The 13,447-nt window shown below is 44.9% G+C and overlaps 1 protein-coding gene across 4 annotated transcripts in view; it reads right to left on the reverse strand.

Moving 5' to 3' along the window:
* Positions 1 to 13,447, reverse strand: part of PLCB1 (phospholipase C beta 1) — a 337,610-nt gene that overhangs the window by 116,666 nt on the left and 207,497 nt on the right. For all 4 annotated transcript variants that reach the window (XR_005953588.1, XM_041417186.1, XM_041417187.1 and 1 more), the window contains exons 6-9: positions 11,493 to 11,546; positions 10,894 to 10,969; positions 5,755 to 5,855; positions 4,257 to 4,423 (exon numbers count right to left, since the gene is read on the reverse strand). Coding sequence is in view for 3 of the 4 variants with exons in the window: in XM_041417186.1 (XP_041273120.1) it covers positions 4,257 to 4,423; positions 5,755 to 5,855; positions 10,894 to 10,969; positions 11,493 to 11,546 (398 nt within the window). In the remaining variant the exon portion in view is untranslated. The remainder of the gene's footprint in view (positions 1 to 4,256; positions 4,424 to 5,754; positions 5,856 to 10,893; positions 10,970 to 11,492; positions 11,547 to 13,447) is intronic.

Raw genomic sequence — 13,447 nt, forward strand, 5'->3', positions numbered from 1 at the left:
GCACACATATATAGATATTTTAAACACTTTTTAAAAAAGGTTTTCTGGTAAGCATATTAGCTTAGGACTTGCTGCTGACAGCCTGGGCTAGACTACAACTTTGATGTGGCTTAAACATTTCAAAGAGTAATAAATCAGGTCTGGGATCTGCAGTTCTGTCAATATTTGAGACAGAAACAGCACAGAGAGCTCTCCTCTCGTACAACTGGATGCTGGAAAACACTGACAATCCCAAAGTTAATGGGCTTTTGGGGAAGGATTTCTTACTTTCCAGTGTTCCAGTTGGGAGGCCAAAGAATCCCAACTGTTTTGTAACACTTCCTACAAATGTTTCATACCAACCATTTGCCTGAGTGATTTATACATCAGAATTTATGCTTTAAATATTATGATGTCTTCAAAGTAGAGCCATGGTTGCACGGTGCTTGTTTTTGCCATTAAAATCTGTTACCTAGGAAATGAAGCCCTTCTGCCACCAAAAGAATCCAGGGTGTAATTATTCTTAAGCAGTTACTAAAAGGTGAATTTAATGCAGTGGGGTGAAAATGTTTAAATTGCAGAGAAGTTTAAAGGAGGAAAAACACATTTATGCTGAAGTGAATACTACCTGGTGTTAAGGCTGCCATGGGAAAAATACATACAATAGATGTGGTATAAAATTAAATGTAACTTAATTTAATGATAATTGCTTAATTTCTTTTATTACCTAACAAAAACTCAGCATAAAAACTACCAATAAATGTGCATTGCAAAACAGAATTAATACTGGAATTCATGGAGTCATGCAACCAGCTCTACAATCCTTATAAATGCATGTCTAAGCAAAGCTGACACACAGCAAATAGATACAGAGAAAATCTGGAGAAGGAAACACAGTGAAATATAAGAGCAAAGCTCTTTTACTCTGTACAGATCTAAAGGTTTGGCCCTTTAAAATTAAAGAAGCAGAGATAATATTTAAATAAAGCATTTTTAGGAGGGGAAAAAAAAATCAACATCTTTATGCCATTACTTAAAGCACTTTCACACTCTATTTTTAAATCTTCCACCACAAAAACCACTCTAAAGGCTGGTAACACCCTAACCCTTGCCTTGCTCCCTCCAGGGATGATGGTGGAAACACATCATTTATGGCTTTAGTTTTTTCCCACCTCCTCTCCCTAGCAGACCTTGGGTTTGTGCTCCTGCCTGCCTTTATTTCCAGTGTGGTGTGTGGGTACAGCTCTTTCTGCACCCCTGGAGTGTGGAAGTGACCCAGGGGCTGTGGCTCTGTGGTTTCCACAGCACTCACCTGGTTTCACAATGAAAGGTTTCACCTGAGACACTGGGATTGGAGCTCTCAAAGCTCCTTTTGAAACTTTCAGAAATGAACTGCATCGTTAAGTAAAGGAAGAACCACGTGTTTCTGTGGAATGGGAAGCACACATGTATTTGGTCAATTCTTCTGCAGCCCCACAGCCCCCAGCACACAGGGAGAGACTGCTCAGCACTACCAGGGACTTCCTCCTGCTTCCACCTGATAAGGGAACACGTTCTGCAGTGAATTATTCTCCTTCCCAGCATGACACAAAGCAATAATCACAACAGCTCACCGGGGCCACAATAAAACACTGCTCCACACACTTAACCCACGCAGATGTCAAGCCTGCCTATCTGCTGATTTTGCAAAAGCTCCACTGTATCCCAGCAATAAATGCACCTAAAATACACCAGTGACAAGCAGGAGCACGGGCAGGAGTTTTACTCAGACCTCTGTAACCTCAGGAACTTCGCCAGCAGAAGATTTTACCAGGTACCTGAGGAGCTGCAAAAATTTAAAGCATTATGGACACCTCTTGCTTACTGTGTTCAAAACAGTGTAGGTGTGCAGAACAGCTGCAAGAAAAGGGCTACAATGGTGACCAGGGGAATTATGAGATCCCAACAGCATTTGAATAGTGCTGTGAAAGGTGAGGGACAGCACAACAACTCACCAGAAATTCATATAGTTCAGAAATCCACGGTACAGTGGATGTGCACTGACAATGAGATGGGACAGGAAATTGGGAAGAACAATCAGCACATGAGTGAAGGTCACTCATCCAAACAGGGAGCAAGGAGTCAGTGGAAGCACATGGCTTCCACTTCATAAGTTTGGGTATACATTTTTAAGGAAAAAAAAATCCCTGATTTTATTTAAAATAACTTTTCAGTGCACAAAATTTTATTTGCTAACAAGGACATGCATCACACTTTTGGAGGTTGCCTGGGTACCTGTGTTCGTGCTTCTGGCCAAAAACTGTCTGGAAATTTCACTTCAACAACCCTGGCAGCAGGAAGCCTGGGTGATCATCCCCTTTCCAGAACACCATACTAAAAGGTTAAATCACTGCTCTAAATATGTGGCTACATTTTGATGACATTTTATAGACACGAAGCATTTTTTGACAATTATTCCATGAGTGCAGAAATGAATGCACACCTACACTTCATTTGATATACAGCGAGTTGCATTCCCAACTAGGAGCAGATGTACAGAAAATATTGTGTCCCCATGTCATCCCTGATTAGCCAATTCCTGTCATTTTCAGGCACTAAGCTTGGGATTTACACTGGAGTTGCTGCCAGTTCCTGCAGCTCAGCTGCCAGACAGGGAGGTGGATCTTCAGCACAGAGGTGGTTCTCAGGTTGTGCCAGCTGGACCCCAGCACACAAGCCTGAAAAGGGAAAAAATCCCACAACAATCCCACTAAAAGAATTAACTCCCTGTGATCTTTGCCTTGTTCAAGTCAGCGTTTTCAGACAGAACCGATTCTTTAGGAGCAACATAAATCACAGCCAGTGTGTGCCCCAAGGTAAACAGGGTGAACAAATCCCATGGGAGGGTGGGGTAAATCACAGCCAGGATGAGAGGCACCTATGGAACAGCCAGTGTGTGCCCCAAGGTAAACAGGGTGAACAAATCCCATGGGAGGGTGGGAGCACACACACCACAGCACCCTTCTTCCTGGGCTCTGTTTCGTGTTTTCTCCTTATTGCTAGTCAGAGGGTGGTTCCATTTTGACTCTGGTGCTTTGCTGGCACACCAGCACACCTCCTTCTAATAAATCCTCTATTTGGTTGATATGGAGTGCTAATATTTGGGTAACAAGGATGATCTTTTAGGTAACAGACTTTCCTGCAGCTGGTGGGAAATAAGGTAAGCACAGAGCACAGCTCTAATATTTGCACAGATGAGAAAGGAGGCCACAACGTGTTTCCGTTTACTCAAGGTACTGCTCCTGCTGCTGTCAAAACACAGTTTGCATGAAAATGGCCAAGAAGCAGGATTTAACCCTCCAGCAAAACCTCTGGAAACACTCAGCTTGGTTGGACTAGAAAAATAAGAAGCCTTAAGAGGAAAAAATTTGGAAGTGTCTGAGAGACAACATTGATGGTGACATCGATTTCCTCCAGGGAGATGACATGGTGAGAAGGCTTCCAGGGAGAGCTGGGAGTGCCTTCAGTTAACCTCCAGACTCTTGGGTCTTTTTTGACTTTTTTGATCCACAGTGTCTGGACCAAACCATCTTTTTTTCATATTAGATCTGTTTTTCAGGATACTCCCATGACTCTAGATCAAAACACATCAAAAGCTGGGCTAATCATTAGGATATGTGGATTGGAATAAAACAGGATGCAGGCACAAACTGAATGCTATTTTAAGACTTGTGGTGGTAGCAAAAATCTACAGAGATTTGTGCAGGAGTTCTTTCACTGGTTTTGGCCAAGTGCCCACCTAAGTCCTGACAACACTTGAGATGTTCAAAAGGGAATTTTCTGTGATTGTAGCATGAAATACACTGAGTTGATCTCATATCTTGCATTGCACACCACTTTATCCAAAAGCAGAGGGTTAGACTTAATAGTATTATTAAATGATAGAATTATCACGCTCTTAGTTCCATTGTCCCTGATTTTTTTCTTTCAGCTGTACATTTTAGATGCTGGTAAACAGCCACTGTGATGGTCAGGTTTCTGCTGAGGGTCACATACCAGAGCAACTCTTCTGTCAGTCACACACACTGCAAAGCAAGCAGGGAAAGCAGCCCCATCCCTCCTCACCTGACACCAGCCAAACACATTTTAAAATGCACCACAGGATGTCTCACTGGCCTGTGTGATCCCAAAAGCAGACAGCTGGGAAAGCAGCTGGATTTTGAACCAAATGTTGCTTTAGCATGTAGGACAATTGAGTTACTGTTTCTGAGCACAGCAGGAGTGTGAAATCCACTGACCTTTCTTTGCTAGGTTGCTGTTAGGTTCGTACTTCTCAATCAGCACTTGAACTTGTTCTTGTTTGAGTGGTGGATAAAGGATCTCATTTAATCGTGGATCCCGTTGCTTCAAATTTATGAAGTCCATCATCTGATCTACAGTAAGGTAGGGTTTGCTCTTGGCACCACTGGAGAGAAATTAAAGAAACAGCAAAGTCATTTTAATACATTCCCTTGAAATCTTGTTCTGCATCTGAAACTTCCCAAGGAAACTGAAACAAGATTCATACAAAACTATCATACAACAAAAACATCGCTCCACTTTGTCTCTGGACTAATTTATTTTGCCAAAGGTTCTCCATCAGACATTAAGAGGAAGATCTTTGGCAATGCTCAGCATTACAGGCATCAATGGGAAGACTTGGAGCAATGCTAGAAGCCTTTAATTCCTCTGAATTCTTGGAATGGAGCTATTTAAAAAAGTAAAAGAGAAAACAGCCATGGGATTCAATCCCCAGCTTGCCACACTCTGCTGGCATTCCTGGCCCAGCTGTTTGGGTTTACTGCTGAATAACAGCAGCCCTGATTTCATTATTCTGGTAATTTGTGTGGGTCCTTTTTTAGAAACCTTCCAAAAGCTTCGAGGTGCTCTGTAATGCAAGCAAAAAGATACCTGTTTAGAGAGTCAGTGGAAAGAGCAGAGTTTGGTACAAATTGTGCCCAGATAGAAATCCAGGAAGCCTCTGGACCAGGAGATGAGCTGAGGGCTGTGTGGAGCAGCCAGTCCAGCCCCTCCTGGGTGCAGGGGGAGCAAAGTGGGACAGGGCTGTGCTGTCCAAAACCCCGACCTCAGGGACAGCAGCCCCTAAAGGGGAATGTGAGCACGGTTGTGTTGCTAAAATACATTCACCAAGTGCTTTGGAGGTCGTGGGGTGCACTCTGGAAACTGCTTTCCTCTCGTGCTGCTTCCATGGATCAGGCTCTGCAGAAACTGCAAGTACACAGACTGCTCAAGGGGCAGAAGCACCAGGAGTTACAGAGCTCATAAGTGAGTGTATGAAATCAGTTGTAGCCGGCTGCTAATTTAATTTCACGGTGTGAATTCATCATACACAAATCCTAAAAGTTACTGCATTTTTTTGCCAGTCCTAATTAAGCTTTTGGGGGTGATTATACATATTCTCATGCCTATTTCGTGCTGCTATTGCTTATTACTCTTCTTTCTTTACTTTCGTGGAAACCTGAACTATCCTGATCAATGCAGAAAAACAAGACCTGGCAGTTCTGCTCCTCTAGGAACAAATACCTTTAAAACTCAAGCCATCAGAAGTGAAGGTAAAAGCCTGGGAGAGAAGGATCCCTTGATCCAAGAATAAAGAACAGCCCTGCTTGACATTTAAATCTGCTACTGGCAGCACTGCATGCTGCTATAGTGTAAATAACCTACTTGCCATGCCCAGCCCAGAAAATCAGTGAATGGGAAAAATAAATAAATAAAGCAATGAGAGTCCTTCCTTACAACTCAGAAAAGATGTGGTCGATCTCAGGCCGAGGGCAGAGGTTGTTTAAGAACACTCTGTACACTTCTGGCGTGAAGTCGTCTTGAGGGATTGAATCATTCTGTGAAATGGGGAAAAAACAGTGAAAGAGAGATACAGCACTTTTATATGTTCTTTGCAATCTGATCACTCACTTTTTGGCTGCTTTTGATTTCCTTCCTGCAACCCAGAGGAGCCCAGATTCTGCAGGATTGTAAGTTGCCCTGAATCACAGAGCAGCTTAAAGAGTAGCTCTTTAAAAAATACCTACAAACCCATCTATCAGCTTCCATGAGGCACAGTCCTCTCACTCTCTGAGCACCTGGCAAGGAGCAGGAAGGCACATGTCCCCTTCTAACCCCTTCCCCACAGCAGAAATAGGTGTATCAGCCCTGATGAGGCCTCTGAGCTCACCCCCAGCAGTGCTGAGCCTGTGTTTTTCAGTGAGCAGGACAGCAGCGGCACAGAGGGTGAGGATGTCACTTTTCTTTCCAGAGCTGTCACACAGCTGGGGAACAAACTGGGTCACTGTGTCATTACTAATACACTTGTTCCCTGACAGCAGCAGTGATGCTGCCTTTTCCTTCCTGAAGAGACACGTTCAAGATGCCACAATGCTGGGCAAGACTCAAGCAGCACAGCTTTGCCATCCGTCTCTGTCCTAAACACTCAGTGTAACACGTCTGGCAATCAGATTTCTTTTAGAGGAATTGATAAAGTGCTCTCCTGCAGAGGACTTGCCAGTATTTTTTTCCTCCTTTCATCTTCTACAATTTAGAGTGATTTCAATTTAGCCCAACTTCTAGATGACAATTTCATCACCCTCACTACGTTTTCCTCCAAAAAAAAAACAAATTACTGGAGGCAATTACTGTACTGGGTAAGTCATTTGCATGAAGCTGGAGAGTCCTTCATCCAAAGCTATGGCACGTGGTCTGGGAGCACCACGGACCCACAGGATGCCTCTCCCTGCTCCAAAATGAACTAGAGGAGGAGAATGGTAACCGGGGCACAAAGCTGCTTGCTTGGCAAAGCTGGCAGAGAGCTGCTGCTGGGGCCAGCAGTGCCTGTATTTACTCTGCCTGTATTTACTCTGCCTGTATTTACTCTGCCTGTTTAGCTCCGTTGCCAAGGGAACCGGAAGCGCTGCTCAAGCCTTTGTCAGACACAAGGAAACTTTTCTATATTCTTCCTGCTTTGGGTTACAATAAATAAACCGTGCCACAGGCGTCGCTTTGTCTCCTTTCATCCGAAAGCCACACAGGCTGCAGAGGGTTTCATCCTGTTTGTGTCACAGGAGCAGACTGACCCATCTGGGCTGTTCTGCTCTGCCTGCACAACCATCTCCAGGCTCCAACATTCTAAGGTGACCCCACCAGACCCTTGTGCCCTCCCTTTTTTGGCAGACTGCGAGTGGCTGCAGGGTGAGCTGGTTCAAAACTTACCCAGCCAAAAAGCTCCCTGTGTGTTTCACACGGGATCAACCCCCGAGCCAGGTAACTCACTGCTGCCAAATCCAGTGCAAGGCTGGAGGGAGAAGTGGGAATGCTGAGGGCAGAGGATGAAAACAGCTCCCTTCAGTGAGGGCTGCCAGTGGCACTGCACCCATGACACTGAACAATTCCAGATGTGGAGCTCTCGGTGCTGACACCTGTGTTTGCCTTAAGGCTGGGATTCTCAGAGCTCGGGAATTTTCCTGTTAGAGTTGGCACCCTGCCCTCCCCTGCTCCCTCTGCCTATAACCCCTGTCCAGCAGGGTGCTGCTCTCAGCCAGGGGCTGTTCAATGATTCTCTGATTACCACAGAGCTACAGCCCCCCCATCAAGCTACTATTGTTTTCTTTACAAGGGATTTGAAGGTGCTCAGCAGAACAAAAGTGGATCTCTTCCAATGCCCTCAGATCCAGGCTCTGATTTGCCACTCAGACCCAATTAACAGGCATCAGTTTGCCTCCCCATGTCTCCAAACAGCCCCTGCAAAGAGAATAACCTACACGAGCCTTCAGGCACAAGTGTACAGAACTTTTTAATAGTTATTTCCTACCAGTACCATAATCAGTGGGCTACACAACACAAATATCTAGATGGGAGACAAAAGCCACCTCAGGCACGACCTCCCACAATTATATTTGGCTTCCAAAAGCCTGTCTGCCCCAAAGGATTAAAATATGCTGCCCCCTTACTCAGCCTGGTCTGAGCCATCCCTGTTCCAGAGGAACCACCCACACACCTTATGGGCTCATCTCTTTTTTGACACCAACGAGCAAAGCACAAACCTTCTGTACCACACGAGAGCATCCCTCGTTTCCAGCCTGCCTCAGTATTGGCATTCAATTTTATTCCGTGATTAAGACTCTGCTAATTTCAAGCACTGCTGATTTAGGATTTGTCTGCTAACCTGCCTGCTTTTATAACATCTGCATCCACTCTGTTACGTATTTGGCAGCATGAGAGCTAATTCAGATTATTTGCACAGACTGGACTCAAGAGCTGGTTATTTTATTTTAACAGTGAAGCTCACTGGTGCTTCACTGTGAACCTCGACCTTAACTAGAAGGCAAAAACCACTTTTCACAGCCAAAAGGCCAGCTAAAATAAAGCTCTCCAAATTCTATTTAAGGCACCTTTAACCAAAACAAACAAAAAATATCCAACACTAACAAAAAGCAACCTCATTTCCAAAAAACAGCCACGATTAAAAAAAAAAAAGCCACCTCATTTAAAAAAAACAACACAAAAAAAAAAAAAAAAAAAAAAAAAAAAAAAAAACAACATAGAGGAATCAGCTGGCAAACTCAGAAATTCATTGGGGTATTTTAAAACTTTGTTTAAACATTTATTTAAAGATCCTTCTGCTTTCAGATCTGCTGGATGATGACTGTCCCAAAAACCAGGGCTTGATCCTGCAAGACTCCACATAGGCCAGTTCTGACTGAGAAAGAGAGAAATTAATAAAGGCATGCTTTAAAAAGTGCTTGACTTGAGGTCCATGGGTCACCCCACTGTGATCACGCCCTGCTGCTCAGCTGAGTCAGTGCTCACACTGCAGAGAATCCATCCCTCATTAAGGTCCTTAAAGACAAAAGAAAGGATTTATTTTCAGCAATTCTGAGGATCCTCTCTGGCGCTACTCCTCGGGAGGAAAACAATTATCTGGGCAAGGAGAACTCTTCCTCCTCTTGCACCAAATGCAGAGCCTGCACGTTGTGCCACAGGGTCTCCTGGCACACACACACACAGGGAATTCCCTGGGGAGTGGGCTGATGGATGGGGTATCTGTCCTGCCACACAAAACTCCACACAGGGACACTCCCCTGGCACCTGTGCCCAGGTCACTGCAAGAGGCAGGTGAGGGACTGTCCCAGGCTTGTCACTCCTAAGTTCCAGGAGCTGCTGCCCAGCGTGGTGTGAAGCTTGTGGCCAACGAGCTCCATATCTTCCCACAGCAATGAGAGATGAGGAAGCTTGGGAAGAAAATCCATGAGGCATGAATATCAAAATCCAGAGCCTGAACTGCTAATATCCATGAGAGACTTTCATGAATTCTCTGATTAATTTGATGTTGGCTGAACAAGAGTTCCTGATATTCCCTTGCAAGCTGCTGTAGTCTATTGCTCTTCCAAGGCTTTATGGGAACACCATTTGTCCTGCAGTACAATAGGGCAGAAAAGCTGGAAGTTGAAGCTAAGAATTTCACTTGTTCAGATCAACAGGAACACAAAGGAAAGGAGCTGTGGTTCAAGTTCTGCTTTTCTTCCATTCCATTACCTCCATGAGATTCAGTTTTGCCCTTCTACAGTATTTTCCAAAGATGATCAACACAGTTTTCTTTGGTGTATGCAGCACATTTCTCTTTTGTCCCAACCAAAGAAAGGATCTACTTCATATTCTGAATAATTTTCAAGATGGTATCCCAGCAACAAGCATCCAGCAGTGTGTATGTAAAACCAGCTCTACTTAGATAAATAGCAGCAAAAAGCTGCAGTTTCTTCCAAAGACCCAAATGATATTTAAATTTTCTTTTCAGAGACATGTAGTAAACGGAAGAAAGAAATCAGCTGATTCAGAAAGCAGCACCTCAGAGATTTTTTTTCCACACTTTGTACTGTTTGCTATCAATTAAATGGAAACTCATCTTTAAAACCTTTCTCTCCACATTTCTAACCTCACAATATTACCTCAGCTAAGATTATTAGAGTACTTTATACCTACTTTGCTGACATTCCTTGGAATTTTATTTAAACCTGTGAAGGAAGGTCTCCCTGTAAGGGGTGTCTGAGGGTTGGCTGGGGAAGGTTCTGCTCCACTGTTCTGGAGCTGTAGGAATGGGCTCTGTTAAACCCTGGGGAGCAAAAATCAAGGAAAGCTCACAGCACAGAGCTCTGGATAAGCCAAGGGATCAGCAGATGCAGTTTTACCCCACCTCCTGGACCCCTGAAAGAAGGAATTATCCTGCAAGAAGCTTTCCTGGGATTAAAACCCAGCTTGAGCAGGGAGGTGGGAGCAGATGTCCCACTGTGGTCCCTCCCAGCCTCACCCAGTCTGTGACTCTGTGACTCCAGCATTAACTGGAATCATCTGCTCGAGGTCATTCTGTCTGGAAAAAGCCTTCTTGAGGGCCAGGTACCATCCTGGAAAAGCTCTGGGTTGAGCACAGCTCCTGGATTAGCAGGATGCCATGGCTGCATCCCTGCAGTGCTAGCAGCTTCCACACCACATTTCCACATTTCCTTCGTGCACCTTTTGGAAAAGGCAGGGTGGGTTTAGCCTGTCTCTCATCTCCAGCTATAAATCACACCTCAGGCTAACACTGAAACCATGCCTTGGAAATTGTGCAACCTCACCTATTCTTCAAATGCCCTCACAGGAATCCTCCAGGACAGGTCACACAAAATCTGCCCTTCCTTTGAATCCTTTTAGGCTTCTTCCACGTGCTCCTGATCCTAAACAACCCCAAACCAAAGGTACTCAGAGGGTGTCAGGAACCTCTGTTCCTGTGGGAAGCCAGAGCTGTTGCTGAGGAGCAAAGCCAGCAGAGCAGGCTGAGCCATGGGCACCCTGAGAAGAAGGAAGCAGCAGCCAAGCCAAGCAGAGCTGATGTGCAGAGCTGCAGCTGCTCACCCTGGAGGAGGGAAGGTTGCAGGCCTCCAGCGCCGTCTCCACCCGTTTTCTGTCCGACGAGAACAAGCGGTAGATGCTGCAAAAGGAGGACAAAACACAGGGGCTGGCTTAGAGACATGCCTCCATGGCCCACGTGGCTCAAGGACTGAATATCTCTCAGCAGCCTGTTCCATCTTTAGCTATTTATTTCCATTTGCTGGCTGCTCAGTGACAGAGGGGAGTTTGACAGCGCTCAGTTGAATTCTACCCCACACCAGCCCCTGGCACAGCAGGTATTTATTTCAGCTATCACTGCTCTTCATTCCTCCACTGACATGCAATTTGAATCTGTTTATTTTCACATATCCCTGAGATAAAGAAATTATGCTGCTTTTTAAAATTTTTTTATTTTTTTTATTTTCACAAGTGGAAAGAACCAGGACAGAGAGGCAGGATGTCTGTGCCCAGAGGGCATTTGAACACAAACACCCCATCATCACTTTTATAAAGAGAGGGTAAAATTATTCTTCTAGGCACAGGGGTCCCATGCTCATCCCAAACACATCTTCACAGCCCAAAGTCAGCAGAGAGCACGTGGTAAGGAAAGGAACATCACTTACTTCTTCAGAGGAATGCGCCCCTCCGGAGTCACCTGCAGCTTGAGTTTTGTGTAGCTGTGGAGAGAAAAGCACCCTGCTTTATTTTTACAGCATTTTCAAGGACCTCTCCACCAGCTTCCTAGCTCTGGGCTAGTGCTCTGGTCATGTGGCAAGTCTCATTCAGCTCTTTCTCCCAGTATGAAAACATGTTGGGATCTCATTATTGACTGCAAACCTTCTACTGCCTGTCCTGAGATAACTGTAAATGAGTTTTGCACTAACATCATCTGGTGAAAAATGTGGCAATGCTTAAATATTTCAAAGGAGATTTTTTTTTTTGTTAAAAAACTCAGCTTTTTCACTTCACCCACTGGTCTGCCAGAAGAAGAAGAAACTGCATGGTTCTAATAAACTTTCCTTTTCTTCCCAGCAGAAAATGTCATTAGCAACCACTTCAAAAACCAAGTGCATGCTAAAACTAGGATAACTGGAACAGGAACATTTCCACAAATCTTTGACTCCCCACAGTTTTGTCTTCTGGAAACTGAAGCCTTTTGTGCTACTGTGTCACCAAGCACAACTCCCAGCACTGAGGGAGATTAAAACAAAAAAAATCACAGCAGTTATTTAAAAAACCCAAAGTTTCTTTTATTTTGCCTTCTATTTTTTCAAATTTTTCACTATATTTTGGTGACATTGAGTGTTTTTCTCTATAACCAAGGAAGTTAGAAATAACAGAAGATGGGGAAAAGCTGTTTATTATTGCACTTCCAGTGCTCCAAGGAACTGAATGTCAGAAAGAAAAAACCCTTCATTCTGCTCGAATGCAATCTGGTTTTCTCTTTCAACAAAAGGGTTCTGATAGGACTCCAAGCAACCCTTTGCTTAGTACACTAATTATAATGGGGAAATAATTTAATCTTCAAAGTCATACATTTCTTAAGTGGTTGATTTGGCATCCGTGCAGAGGAGCTGGGAAACCTTACGGTTTCCAAGTGATTTATTAATTAGTGGAAAAAGACACAGGAATGCCATGCTTGCCTGCCACTGAATCCACACAGTGTGTCCAGTGACTTCATCTTTAATTAATATGGCTTGGAAAACTGCCAAAGAACAGCTCCAGCCACGGAGCTCTGCTGCAGCGTGTGATGACACATTTCTCCCCTGATTTGGGTAGGGAAGGGCCCATTAGGTACAGCCCCAACCCTCCCCACCACAGACCTGTCAGAGAGCCCACGGGGCACCTGGGGATTTCAGGGGCAGGGAATTGTAGAACCTAATCCCCCTCCAAACCCATCTGCAGCCTGTGGAGCTGAAGGAAGGCACCAGCTCAGGTGGGCACATTCCCCACTGCCAGCACGCAGGGCCAACAGGGAATGTTAAATGTTCCCATCCATTTGGGATTTTGTTTGCCTAAAACATCCCTGCTGCCCCAGCACACTGTTATCAGACACAATGCTGTGTTCCAGCAACATCCACCCCTTCAGAGCTGCCTGAGAATTCCTGTGGACTCCAGCTGCACCACAGCAAACAGCATGGGGAGCAAACACACCCCCACAGATGCACATCCCTCCTTCCACAACAGGCACCTGTGGCTCTGTGGGACTCAAGGTCAGCCCTCTGGAACGTTCTGACTCTGGGTGCAGCTAATGGAAGTAGCCATTCACAGCCTCAGAAAGCCCAGAAAAGGGGAGGTTAATTTGGAGAGAAGCAGGTTTGAGGAAGGTAAGCTTAATATTTAGCTGGACTGAGCCCCTGGCTGTGAGCAGGGGAAGGTGTTTGGGGGAGACACTAAGCTGACTTTACACAGCTAACTCACAGGCTGGGGAGGTGCAGCCCCTCTTTCAGAAGCCCAGAAGGCCAGTGAGTATCCCAGTTCAACACCAGCACTTTCTGGCAGACCTTGCCATGCTGTTCTCAAAGCTCTTTCCACAAAACTGCATCCCATCAGCTGAGAATTGCTAATTTCAGGTTTA

Source organism: Onychostruthus taczanowskii, unplaced genomic scaffold (assembly GCF_017590055.1).
Source record: "Onychostruthus taczanowskii isolate IOZ18803 unplaced genomic scaffold, ASM1759005v1 scaffold55, whole genome shotgun sequence".
Classification (NCBI taxonomy): Eukaryota; Metazoa; Chordata; class Aves; order Passeriformes; family Passeridae; genus Onychostruthus; species Onychostruthus taczanowskii.